Genomic DNA, 14,464 nt, shown 5'->3' with positions numbered 1-14,464 from the left:
AAGGAATACTTTGGTCCATTTTTAAAAGCAAAATCTACATCAGATGTAGGAGGTATTTTGCTACAAGAGAACAGGAGCAAATCTTAAGTGCAAGGAAAAATCAGTCCAAGGAGTACTATAAGCCAATTAGTGGGTGTTGCTCTCAGCTTTTTAGGTAATTGTGCTCAGAGGAAGACTTTCAGATGCTTCATAATCCAAGTGCACCACAATTCTACAAAAGGACAAAGCAATGCTAAAAGATTGGCAAAGTGCTCACCTAAAGGCCAGTCAGTACAAAAGCCCAAATCTTACTTTTCATTTTCTCATAGAAATAAATGACTGATGAAGACCATTGGCAAAGGCATTTGAGGATGCTAACTGATTTAAATAAATGCCAAAAAAGAGACACGAGGTATGGCATTTTTAAAAAAAATAAGTTTATTTACATTTCACTTACTTTCAAAAGGATGAAAATATATTTATAAAGGAAGTAGTTTCATTTTATTTAACCCATTTGCGTTTGACTTAGAATCACAGGTCTAAGGGTACCCAAAGAATTTATCCAGTTCAACTTTCCATTTTTAGCTAAGACTGAAATTATACCATTGCAGGCAGATGAAAATCTACTCCACTTATAGGTAAACATCAACTAATATGTATGTTATAAAAACACTAGTGTTAGTAAAATGTGTCATAACATCCAATAAATCTGCAATAAAAGACATAGCTATCACAATATAAGGCATTAAAAAATTTATGTGCAGCAATAAAAACTGGAATTTATACAGGAGAAATAATTGGCTACTAAGTCAATAGCATCACAGTAACAGTACCCAGTGTCTTTCTTATTCAAGTATACACACTATTTTTAAGTCTTAAAATTAAGTCTTAAGGCTATAATAAAGATATCAGTACCTAGGATGTATATACACAATTATTTAATAAACACCATGAAAATGAAAGCAAAGAGATAAAAATACCCTTAAATTCTGTAACAATTACAAACATGTTAACATTACCACTATATATTTGACTCATAAATTTTAACCAATTTATACACTTTAAAAATAGCATTGAGTTTTATAAAAATACTAATGGCTAAACATTTTTAAAAACGAAGGCAATCTTTATCTGTATTTCAGTAGTCTTTGTTTTATGCTTTTCTTTCTTCCACCACCAAAGTCTTTCTCCAAACCACCATTCACTCAAAACAACAACAGTGGTCTCTAGCGCCTGTTGCTGTGGAAGTATTATTACATTCGAAAACTTCTAGTTCTTTGAAATGGTTGGAAAGGCTTCTTTAGTGCCCACATTAGCAGCTGTGGTTTCGGTTTGCGTTTTTCAGGAAACAGAAGTGCTTCACTTTCTGGTGTAGGAAATCGTTCTTGATAGACTTCAGGATAGGATTTCTGAAACTAAAAAAAATGAATGGTCCAAGAAGAGTAAAAAAAGACACATAAAAGCCAATAAAATTAGGCAGCCAAATTGTAAGAGTTTCTGAGCCTGTATTTTCCTGTTTTTATTTTTGTTAAAACATTTCATTCCAATTTCTATAGAGCTAATCCATCTTTCCTTTGATCTAAGCTTCAAATAAGTTCCCCTTTTAATCATGTTTCTTAAAATTCCCCCCACTGCCAACTATAAATAGAGCTCATTTTTTAAATATTCACAAGTAACTCTGACTTCAAAATAACTTCTGTTCTACACAGTTAAATAAAATTTTGGCCCAATTACATTTCACCATTTCTCTGTTTCTCCAACTCAGCCCCACCAGCTTCTGCTCAAATGGAAGAGGGAATATTCTGATGTATATTACTTTGTGAAAAGCTTAAAAGAGAGGCAGTATACTTTCTGTTGATCTTTACCACTAAACTCTCCTCCAAAATTACTCTGAGAATAATATGATCAGAAGCGCAGAACTCTGGTGCTCTGTGTGTAATCCTACATGTACGGTGTTTCCTGAATCCAACTATGTAGAGTTCAGTCTTTAAAAACAAAAACCACTCACCTGATCATGGATCAACCTCTATGAATAGTCAAAATTAACATATTGTGAGTTAAAAACGATTCCCTGGAACCCTAAGCTGTGTTCCCTAACATAAAAGGAACTAAAAACTTGTACTGATACCTGAGGCAAGAAACCAATTTGATAGTGGCTATCTAAAACCAACGGCTTTTAAACTCTAAACATTTTACACCTGTGAATTCCATCTGATTTGCCTTTCGAAAACATGAGAAGAAATCTACCCTCACTGATAGCTTCTCTGAGATTAAAGCAGATGCTCTGCTAATTCACGTCATGCCACATACCAAAACAAAGGACAAATATTAGAGAATAGCTCCATAAATGAAGAGTTTGGCAATGGTAACAGATTTACACTGAAGAATAAAGATTTAGGAAACTGACCACAAGTGTGTAAATCAGTGAGACTTCTGGAATGTATGAACTGCCTAATATACTTAGAAAACTGCTATGGCTCAGAAGATGAGATTTACATGAAGCCTATTAAAATTAAAAAAAAAATTAAAAACAATAGGGAGGAGAAAAAATGGCTTATAAAGAATATCCTTTTACCTGCTTCAGTTTCTTCTTCTTCTCTTTGTTGGAGAGTTTGGCATCTGTTATGACTTCCTCCAACAAGGCTGCCAGAGGTTCCTGAGAGCCATATGATCTTTGATATTCAAATTCCTCTGGACTAATTTGACGGCAAAATGATGGAGCAGATAAAGTGATATCCATATCAGCTCCTGGGTATTTTATCTGAGGCAAAAGGATTAGTAGTGAAAGAATATAGCATATTTTCAAATAAATTATAAGAATTAGTTTAGATCAAATACAGGATATCTCCTTGTACTGTAGCGATGCCATGTTAGTCCTCAAAATTTGATTGGGGGAAACTCTATATTGAAAAGTAAAAGTATTTCCATAACTTCAAAATATTATTATTTAAAGCCACGGTTTTAAATTGGAATTTTACCTTTATAAACCCAAGAGCCATTTCAATAACAAAAAAAGCTTGTGCCCTTGTTGGGAACAGGCCCCAAAATCTAGCCATAAACAAAATCTCTGCAGAACTGTGACATGCTCGTGATGGCCTTGATGCCCATGCTGGAAGGTTGTCGGTTTACAGGAATGAGGGCAAGGAACACCTGGCCCACCCAGGGCAGAAAACTGCTTAAGGCATTCTTAAATCACAAACAATAGCATGAGCGATCTGTGTGCCTTAAAGACATGTTCATGCTGCAGATAACTAGCCAGAGCTCATCCCTTTATTTCCCATAAGGAATACTTTTAGTAAATCTTATGACTGGCTTGCTGTCAATAAATATGTGGGTAAATCTCTGTTCAAAGCTCTCAGCTCTGAAGGCGTGAGACCCCTGATTTCCCACTCCACATTCTATATTTCTGTGTGTGTGTCTTTAATTCCTCTAGGGCCGAGTTGGTCTCGGCATTCCCTCTTTTAACAAGATCTGAAATTCAAGCATAAATTAAACACATTGACTAAAATGATTCAAAACATTGATAATGTTGGATATCCACTGGAACTATCCGGGCGCCTTCCCACATCTGAAGAGTGTGATTCTCAATGCCTTGGGGATGGTAGTGGCACGCATTTAGCTAAGCTTTTAGGAAGAGTGGGGTACTACAATCACTTCCTAACATCTTACCCTTGAGAATCAAGTAAAACGACAAATGTGCAGACATTGCAGAAGGGATAAGGGAGAAGAGAGAAATAAGAGGAAAAAGGAAACCAAGACCTGTGAATAAATTAACATACATTAAAAATATTTAATTTCAGAGCCTGGAGTCCTTGGAAATAGAAGGTTGCAGATGAGGATCATAGAAGGCTTCTGTCGAAAACATTGCCTACCTAATAAATGTATCCCAGGGTCAGCCCTGAAACTGTCCTAAAACAATCACTGGAATAATCCAAGCAACACTGAATTTTCAGAGAAGCACTCCCCTAAATGTGATACAATGTAGAGGCTTAGGAGTCTAATCAAGAGAACAAAGCTCTATAGGTTCTGAGTGCTGAATGGAACAGTGCTTGGCAATTCTAATATGTACTTGCAAGAGAGAAAAGGTAACTGGACAAATGAATCACTATTGATTTTATTCAGAGCACACTGCAGTGTCTCTTCACAAGATCATGTTTACCTGCAGTTAAATTAATCACCATAGCTCAGCCTTCTGAACTTCAAGTAATAGCAAAGGGCTCACAAGGCTAAGTTACTACAATATATGCCTGTGCTATGCATGTGAATACAAAAACCAAGCAAGTATACAGGGCAACACAGTTATTGCTTGATATGGTTTGGCTGTGTCCTCACCCAAATCTCATCTTGAAATGTAGTTCCCATAATCCCCTTGTTGTGGGAGACGGGAGGTAACTGAATCACGGGGTGGTCCCCCCATGCTGTTCTTATGATAGTGAGTGAGTTCTCATGAGATCTGATGGTTTTATGAGGGACTTTTCTCCCTTTTGCTCGGTGCTTCTCTCTCCTGCTGCCTCATGAAGAAGGATGTGTTTGCTTCCCTTCTGCCATGATTGTAAGTTTCCTGGGGCCCCCCCAGCCATGCTGAACTTTGAGTCAATTAAACCTCTTTCCTTTACAAATTACCCAGTCTTGGGTATGTCTTTATTAGCAGCATGAGAACAGACTAATACACTGCTATAACATTTCCTTGCAGAAACTTGGTGAAGTATTTCTGTTCATTTTTATTTTCTTTAGGTTTGGCTCATGAAAATATCAGAGGAAAAAAAATTAAACTAAAACAGCAGTTAAGATTACACTTTTCACCCATGCAAGTGGCAAAGGTATATACAAGTGTTAATGATAATATCCAAAGTAGGCAAAGGGGCAAAGAAATGAACACTCACTTTCTTATACCACTGACAGAAATGTAAATTGAAATGATCACTCTAAATTTGGCAATATGCTATCAATACTTAAAATATGTTCATGGCCTTTGGCCAAGCAATGCTGCCCCTAGGAGTTTATTCTTAGAAAATAATCATAGATTAGCCAAAAAAAAACTACCTTTAAAAATATTTATTGCTATACTGCTTCCAAAATGGGGGAAAGCATGGAAACAATCTAAATATCAACCAAAAAGTATCATTTAAATAAATGATGGTATATCCATATTACGGAACACTATGTTGCCAATAATATTATTATGGAATACTATAACAATAATGATGATACCAACAACAAAGGCAGCTACTAATTGTAGGTTTACAATGTGATAAACATTATTGTGAGCATTTCACATGTATTAAGCCCACATGTATTTTAATCACATGTTTTAATTCCCCAGAAAAACTCTATGAGGTAAATATTAACTACTATTATTCCCATTTTACAGATGAGAAAAAGAAATGTTGGGACAGATGTTGAAGCAGAGACATGTTATCTAACTTGCCCAAGGTCACACAGCTAACAAAAGGCATGTCATGAATTCAAAGGCTCCTGAGTCTGTGCTCTTGGCCATTCTCATGCCAATCAACAATATTTAATGATGGGGGAATTTTTTTCTCATTGTTAAGAGAACATAAGGGGCAGGAAGGGAGGCAGGCAGGAAGGAAGGAAGGGGGGAAGGAAGGAAGGGAGGGCAGGGAGGGAGGAGAGAGGGAAGAAAGTAAGGTAAGCATGGACATAGACAGCAGATAGACACAGAAAAAAAAAATCTGAAAGACTATAATACTGACTATGAACATTTTAGTGTAACTCTGATACTTTTTGGTGTGTTTTTTCTATATTTCCCAAGTTTCTTCAATGTGTTAGGTTGATAATTGCAAAATAATAGAAAAAATTTTAATTTTAAAATTGCCTTCTAGAAACAGCTGGACAGTTAATTATTTTTGTAATACCTCAGAAGGAGGCAGTTCACTGGTCCTTAATTGTGGTGCCTTGAAAAGATCTCAAATGGGAAGAGGTCCAATCAGTCAGACGGAGTCAAGTGGACCTTCTGCCTGCCTTTACCAGGTTTCTGCTCCCACAGGCTGACATACAAACCCCACTTTGGGGTCCACACGATAATAATATATTACACTTCTTTTGCATTGTTTTTATATAACCACCATGACAACAACAGCAGCTACCTTTCAAAGAATACCTGACATTTGTCAGAAATTCATCCTAGGAATTGCAAAGTACAGTGTTCTAATCTTCACAACTTTATAAAGAAAGAATAGCCCATTTTAACGCCAGAGGAAAGAAAGTAAAATCCAAAGAGGTTAAGGGACTTGCCCAGAGTCACACGACAGAAAGGATACAGCTAGGAATTTGGCCAGGGTTTCATGGCTCTCATGCCAGTGTTCTTCTACTGTACTATGATTTTTAGACAGGCAATATGGAATGATAGTTTAGAGCACTGATTACAGAGGCTGACTGCATCAGTCAGAATTCTGGCTCTGTGGCCTTAAACAAAGTTATTTAAGTTCTTTGTGCCTTAGCTTTTTCATGCAAAAAGTGGGAATATTAAACTAGATCACAGGGCAATTATGAATCAAGACACTTACTGCACATAAAATCATTTCCATCAGTACGTATATGTAGACTCTGAACAAACTCATTCAAGGAATTAGCAATAAAAAATACGCCGCATGGATTGATAAAACAAAACCAAATGTGCATTCTGTAAACTTTTCAATGATAATACAAACACATGCAGGGGATTACTATGTGCCAAGACCTGTTGTAAGTACTTTATAAACATTAATTCACTTAATCCTCATAATAAAATGCCCCAAGAAGCCTAGCAAGCTTACATGACTTTATATTGCCAATTTTATAGGACTGATAATATCCTCTCCTTTACCTGGACTCTTCGTAGATGAGCCACACGCTCCTCTATAGAGGTCTGCAAGGCCAAAGGGACTTTCAGAATTTGCTGGTAATTGTCCATCAGAAACGTTACCAATCTAGCAGCTAATAACTCATCCAAGTCCACTTCATCCTTGGAACACAAGATGCAATGGGAAAATGTCTGAACCATCTAAAAAAAGAGCGGGGTGGGGGGAAACACAGATGAGTATTTTTCTGAACTGAGTGCAATCTAATTTGCAAAAGGCAAATATGAGAAATGGTCTAAGGCACAGGGTGCATATTCTACCACGAGTACCCAGCCATCTCAGATGGGTTGATGGTCTCAACAACCAGAACAAACAAAATGTGCATCTTCCTGTTAAGAGACTGCAGAGAGATGCTTATCTGAGCAATTTTTAAAGGTACCTCCTTTTACACGATTTTAAATATACATATATATGTATATATACACACATATAAAAATATGAAAACAAATTTTGAAACTCATTATCACCATGACTTGAATCATGTAGCAGTATTAAGTTCAAAGCACTTTATAGCCATTTAGTCAATTATTATTTATCCTAATTTCATTATTGATTTGCTTTAAACGCTAACACAGTCCACATACCTTAACTATTACATCTTTTCCTAGTTAGCTTATTTTCTCTAGGATTTTCTATGTATATTTGACAGTCATTTTGAACAAAGCCATGGGACTTTTCAAGAAGTACATTAAGTGATAAGACTCTCTTTGAGGCAAGTAGAAATGCAAAATATATTATAGAATCAATATAATGTAATAATTTCCATGGAATTTATATTAACCATTCCTTTTTTTTTTTTTTTTTTTTTTTTGAAGGAGTCTTGCTCTGTAACCTAGGTTGGAGTGCAATGGTGTGATCTCGGCTCACTGTTAACCTCCGCCTCCCATGTTCAAGCAATTCTCCTGCCCCAGCCTCCCGAGTAGCTGGGATTACAGGCGCCTACCACCATGCCCAGCTAATTTTTGTAATTTTAATAGAGACGGGGTTTCACCATGTTGGTCAGGCTGGTCTAGAACTCCTGACCTCAGGTGATCCACCTGCCTCGGCCTCCCAAAGTGCTGGGATTACAGGAGTGAGCCACCACGCCCAGCCTAATTACTCCATTCTTAATACTGTTCTTTGGACTGGCTTTTTTTGTTTTGTTTTGTTTTTTCCTACTATTTTTATTGCTGACAATCTTCCTTCAAAATCTTTAAGCAAAAAATCATGTAATTCTGCTTAGTAAGACTTCATTTCATTAACACACTGCAAATGATCTTCACTTACATTTACATGTACAGAGAGACACACAGGCAGAGAATTTTTTGCCTGGAGACCATGGACCCCAGGGACTCTGTGATCGCCTTGAAACTGCATGCAAAGTTTTGCACATGTATTTTATATGCAGAATAAAGTTTTCTTCAGCTTTTCAAAAAGGTCTATTAGCCTCTCTAACCGTCCACTCACTCCAAAAAAATATAGAGATCAAGAATCCTACTGGGCACTAAGTGCTCCTCTGATCTTACTCTATTACTTCTAAAACTGGGCCAGTGAATCCCCAGGGAGTACACAGTGGTTTAGCAGGATATGGAAAGCACATACATTCCACTAAAGCACCAGTTTTGCTCCAAGACATTTTTTGAGGAAAATTAAGAGATTTTACTAGTAAGTAAATTCTAAAATAAACTCTCTTTAAAAACATATGCCAGGCTGGGCGCGGTGGCTCACGCTTGTAATCCCAGCACTTTGGGAGGCCAAGGCAGGCGGATCACGAGGTCAGGAGATCAAGACCACGGTGAAACCCCGTCTCTACTAAAAATACAAAAAAAAAATTAGCCGGGCGTGGTGGCGGGCGCCTGTAGTCCCAGCTACTCAGAGAGGCTGAGGCAGGAGAATGGCCTGAACCCAGGAGGCGGAGCTTGCAGTGAGCCGAGATCGCGCCACTGCACTCCAGCCTGGGCGACAGAGCGAGACTCCGTCTCAAAAAAAAAAAAAAAAAATGCCAGTAGAAGCAGAGATTAGATGGTAGTTACCACAGGCTGGGGGATACAGGGGAATGGAAATAGAAGATGTTGGTCAAAGGGTACAAAGATCCAGTGAGACAGAAGGAGCAAGTCTTAGTGCTCTAGTGCACAGCATGGTGACGACAATTATAATAACATATTGTATATTTCAAAATTGCAAAAAGAATAGATTTTTAACAATCTCATTACAAAAAAAGATAAGTTGGTATGGTAATGAATCTGTTAATTAGCTTGATTGATTCTTTCTATAATGCATACATAAATTAAAACATCACATTGTACCCCATAAATATATGCAATTATTATTTGTCAATTAAGAATAAATTTAAAATAATTTTAAGTGGGAGAACAGGATGTAGCAGATCTCTCTACAGAGTCTGCCCCTACTCAAGTCTTCATTTCTCATTATGTTCTTTAAGACACTTAGACCAAAAGCACGACACAAGTCTGGGTGGACACTGACTGTGGCTCTTTTAAGCAAGCCTGCTTTGTACTTCCCTCTGATCATCCAAACTAATACACCTTACTCAGTCGACTTTCATTCCAAAAAGTCATATCTGATGTTAAAAATCAACCTACCAGTGTTCGGGTACCAAAGCCATCACACAGGGGTGGCATCTCTTTGTTTAAGCAAATCCTTGCCATCATCCTCATCAATAGCTGTAACTTTCTCCTATTTTCAGGAGGCAGGAGAAGGCAGCAAATCTGAAATGCTTCAACTGCCACTTTCTCCTTCTGTAACAAACCTGATTTAGAAAAAAAAAAAAATGTTATCTTTCAACACCTATAGCCTAGTAGATTCTATATGGTCATATTTTAACAAAACATATATTAGTAAAATTACATAAAATATTTTCACATGTTCAACTATACTGGGTCAATTGAATATAGATCCATTGTCACTCACAAATCACTATAGAAAATACAAACCATCAACCAGGCATGACAAATATATAGAACCAAATACGTCCATTTTCTTCTCCCATACACTAGACAGATGTATCTCAATTTTCATAGCACTCTTTCCCGAACCAGGAGCAGCCAGGCTAACACTACCCTAACCCTCAACACTCACGTTGTTAGTAAGTCCAAAATAGCAAGAACATGAATGTGTCATCACTCCCGTGAATTCTCCCCTCTGTATTATTTCCTCATTATCAGCAGGCTCACCACCTTGCATGACTCTCACGGACTAAATAAAGGACTGATGCCCACATAGTCAGTCCACTGCCAAATGGCTTCCCTTCTTTCTAAATAATGCCTTTCAAATAACCCTTCCTTCCACTCAGGCTATCTTTCTTAGTTAAGTGTGCTGATTCAATTATGTTATATGCCATCCTTCCTCATCTCAGGTATGATTTTGCTAAAAGTTAGGATATTCTAGCCAGGCACAGTGGCTCACACCTGTCATCTCAGCACTTTGAGATGCTGAGATGGGAGGATCACTTGAGGCCAGGAATTTGAGACCAGCCTGGGCAACATAGTGAGAACCCATTTCTACCAAAAAAAAAAAAAATTTTAATTAGCTGCCATGGTGGCACATGCCAGTAGTCCTAGCTATTCAGGAGGCTGAAGGAGGAGAACTGTTTGAGCCCAGGAGTTTGAGGTTACAGTGAGCCATAATGGCACCAGCCTCGGCAACACAGCAAGACCCTGTCTCTTTTTTTTTTTTTAAAGGATATTATAATATTGCTCTCTTTTTTACTATATTTGTCCCTGGACATACTTATATCCAAGCCCTCTAATGAGGTAAAACTGCTTCTATCAGTTTATCTGTCCTATATCCAACCATTTCAAGTTACCAGTAGTCTTTGGGAGGCAAAAAACATCTTTTATATTGAATAAGTATTTATTGACCATCTACAATATACAAGAACTATGCTAGATCCCAGAAATGCAAAGATATATCAGGCCTCTTCCTTTGAAGAGCTTATGCACTGTGAGGAGAAACCCATAAACAAATAAGTGACAAATGAAAAGCAATGCAAGAAATATCTGCAAGGGCCACAGGAGGGGAACTATAAGCCACTCAGTATGACATGCAGTTATGAGGGGAATGACTTGGTAGAAGTAAAGCTAGAAAGATCAACAGAGATGAGGTCTCAGAAGGCCCTGACTGCCAGATGAAGGAGATTGGGTTTGATCCCAAAGGCAGTGGATGTGCATGGATGGGAAAGGAGGGCAGAAGACAGATCTTTTCTAGACTAAGTGCTGATCCTAGACGTACTCAGGAATGCTGTTGATTATATCATTATCATCTATGTAGACCTGTTTTCAATTCCACATCATCAAATCATGGAAAGAAAAAAGGTTTACAATAATATTTTAATATATTCTTTCATTTACCCAACAAATATTTATGAAGCCCCACCCGTATTCCAGGAACTGTATTAGGAGGGGACATGCAGTGAGAAATAAAGCAAAATCCCTGTGTGATCTCACGGAGCTTGTTTTCCAGAAGATAAAAAGCAAAAAGATATAGAAATACAAGGTCAGGCGGAAAGATGCTATGGAGAAAAATACACTGGAGAGGAGCTGGGGAGTGAGGGGATGTGCTCCAAAAAAAAACACTTCTAACAATGAGAACTCATGGACACAGGAAGGGGAACATCACACTCCGGGGACTGTTGTGGGGTGGGGGGAGTGGGGAGGGACAGCATTAGGAGATATACCTAATGCTAAATGATGAGTTAATGGGTGCAGCAAAACAACATGGCACATGGATACATATGTAACAAACCTGCACAGTGTGCACATGTACCCTAAACCCTAAAGTATAATAATAATAATAATAATAATAATAATAATAAAACACTTCTATCATTTTCAGGAAGGCCCTCTCTAAGGAGGCAACATGTGAGCAGAGATCCAAAGGAAATGACAGCAAGCCAGGGAAATACTGCAGAGACAAACTTTCAAGGTGGAGGGAATGGCAATTACAAAGATTGTAATGTGAGAGCATGCTGGGAGTGTGTGAGGTACAGGAATGCGGCCAGCGTCAAGAGACAGTGTGTGTAAGGAAAACACAAGTCAGAAATCAGGTTAGAGAGGCAGCCAAGGGGCGGATCATGCAGAACTTTGTAGGCTATATCATTAAAGACTGAGGGGTTCATTATAAATGACCTGAGAAAACCACTGGTGGGTTCCGAACAGAGGAGTCACTTGATCTGAATTGCTTTTTAGTGTGGCACTTGTATAGCAAATAGATTGCAAGGGGAAAGCAGGGAAAAAGGAAGACACACAGCATGCTGATGGTCTGAATGGGGATGTAGTGGTTGAACTGGTAATAACTAGTTAAATTCTCTTTCTCCACAAAGCCATCTAGTTTTTCTGTAAAGGCTTCTATCTCATTGTCCCACAAATCCCTTTTTCCAAATTAAAAATCCCTTCACAAAGGCAGATTTCACCTTATCCTTCCTGCATTGTATCTACATTGCTTTATGAATGAGACTACAAGCTAACTGAAAGCATAATGCATTTATTTTGGCAAGCCACATTTCCTAGTATAATACAAGGCAAACAGACAAACACTCAAATACCTATTTATCAATAGACTACATATTATATTGTATTATGTTAATTATTAGCCAGTATTATATGGCTACTAAATGATAATTTTTGAAGTTATGCAACAATATTAGTAGTACAATATTTTTAAAAACTAATAAAAACATGCTGATTATAAAGCCTTTATGAAAAATAATGTATTAAAAAAGAAATATATTTTTAAATTAAGAGTACACCAGGGCTGTAAAATAATCAGAATTTTATAAAAGAAATTTAAAAATTTCTTTGTGAGGATGCTATTAAACAAATATGTAAAAATTATATCCATTATATCTTTTCAAAAAATTATTACTAAATTCTAAACAACCAGTTGCTTGCCAAACTTAGAGTAGATAATAATTTCAGACTTTATGAAAATTAAGTGAGGCCAGGCACAGTGGCTTACACCTATAATCTCAGCATTTTGGGAGGCCAAGATGGAAGGATCACCTGAGGCCAGGAGCTTAAGACCAGCCTGGACAACATAGCAAAATCCCATCCCTACAAAAACATTAAAAAATTAGACAGGCATAGTGGTGCATACTTGTGGTCTTAACTACCCAGAAGACTGAGGCAAGAGGATCACTTGAGCCTATGAGTTTGAGCCTGCAGTGAGCTATGATTGCACACTGCACTCCAGCCTGGGCAAAAGAGCAATACCCTGGGAAAGGAAAAGGAAAGGGAAAGGGAAAGGGAGAAAGAAAGAAAAAGCAAAAAAGAAATCAAGCAAGAAGACATAGGTAAATCCATCTCAGGAATTTATCTACAGAAACCTACATATGGGGTGATAAGTGACCATCCTTGACTCATAAACATCCCAATAACTCAACCTTCCTGTGAGACCAGGGCGTCCCTTTTCCTCCCTCCTGTCACTGATCCCAGCTGGGACTCCTCTACAATTTCTTCCAACTGTCAACCTTCCTATTTCCTGTGAAAACAGAAGCTACTATCTCTTCCTCCTTTAAATCCATAATCATTCCCCAAGATCATCCTCCTGCTTCTAGCAGTGGAGGAGCCACTATCAGTATCTTTAACGGAAGGAAGTCTCTGCTGCACAATATTGGATAATGTGGAGGGAGAGGGAGTTGCTTACTCCCAAAGCTAAAAGAGCAGCATGAAAGGATGAGGTTCCTGTCACCTGCCGCTGGAGCATGGAATACAGTTTACCAGACTGGGGAGAAAACCCACTGTAAGGACTGGTTAGATCTATAACACTACTAGATTTGAACCACAGTTGAGCTACATAATGAATTAAGTAGGACTCTGTAAGTTGATCTTGTAATTTAGCTATCTTTTATAGCAATGTTCTGAGGAGTGGGGAGAGAGGAGAAGAGCAGAACACTTGTTCCAAGCTACCTGCTTGGAAAGGCTTGGGACAAAACCTATTATTTTGACATAATTTATGAGATAAAATTGAAAAATTAATTCATTTCTCCCTCCAAAGAGGTATAAAATTGGTATGCCCAATTCCATTTACCTGCTTACTTTTTTCCAAGTATACATTACTACTACCTAATATACTACAGAATATACTACAGAATTTACTTATATATCACCTAATATACTACAGAATTTACTTATTTTGTTATCTGCCATTGTTTCCCCTCTGCCCCACAGGAATGTAAGCTCCACAGGGTAGGGGTTCTTATCACTTTCGTTTGTTGATATGCCTCCCGTGGCTAGAAAAATACCTGGTACATCATAGGTACCAACACATTTCTGTGTAAACAATGAATGAATGAATGATATGAATGAATGAATACATGAATGAAGGATAAGAATGACCCATTTCTTATTGGGATTGTAGCCAGAATATCTGGATTAAATCCCAGCTCTCCATGTCAACCTCCATAAATCAGAAAATGTTGTCAATAGTCATAAAACCAAATCAATGTACTACACTGGGTATCCATGGGCTATATAGAGGAGTCAAGTGAACTAAGTTTCAGTGGCATCAGTCATAGCTACTACTAACTTAAAGCGTTAAAACTAACGTCAGGAGGAAGATACAACATGAATCACATACAACTTTGGCTAGATTTTCTTTAAAATCTGGTTAAGAAATGTATTGTACAC

General features: G+C 37.7%; 1 protein-coding gene across 3 annotated transcripts in view; it reads right to left on the bottom strand.

Moving 5' to 3' along the window:
* Positions 1-394: 394 nt before the first annotated feature.
* Positions 395-14,464, bottom strand: part of DEPDC1B (DEP domain containing 1B) — a 106,387-nt gene continuing 92,317 nt past the window's right edge. For 2 of the 3 annotated variants that reach the window (XM_055252131.2, XM_063622616.1), the window contains exons 8-11: positions 9,422-9,588; positions 6,806-6,982; positions 2,555-2,740; positions 395-1,394 (exon numbers count right to left, since the gene is read on the bottom strand). In XM_055252131.2, the coding sequence (XP_055108106.1) occupies positions 1,233-1,394; positions 2,555-2,740; positions 6,806-6,982; positions 9,422-9,588 (692 nt within the window). In that variant the 3' untranslated portion in view covers positions 395-1,232. The remainder of the gene's footprint in view (positions 1,395-2,554; positions 2,741-6,805; positions 6,983-9,421; positions 9,589-14,464) is intronic. The other variant, XM_055252133.2, reaches the window with a different exon arrangement.

Source organism: Symphalangus syndactylus, chromosome 18 (assembly GCF_028878055.3).
Source record: "Symphalangus syndactylus isolate Jambi chromosome 18, NHGRI_mSymSyn1-v2.1_pri, whole genome shotgun sequence".
NCBI lineage: Eukaryota > Metazoa > Chordata > Mammalia > Primates > Hylobatidae > Symphalangus > Symphalangus syndactylus.
Note: the sequence above shows the minus strand (reverse complement) of the source record. Positions and strands in the feature narration are given on the sequence as shown.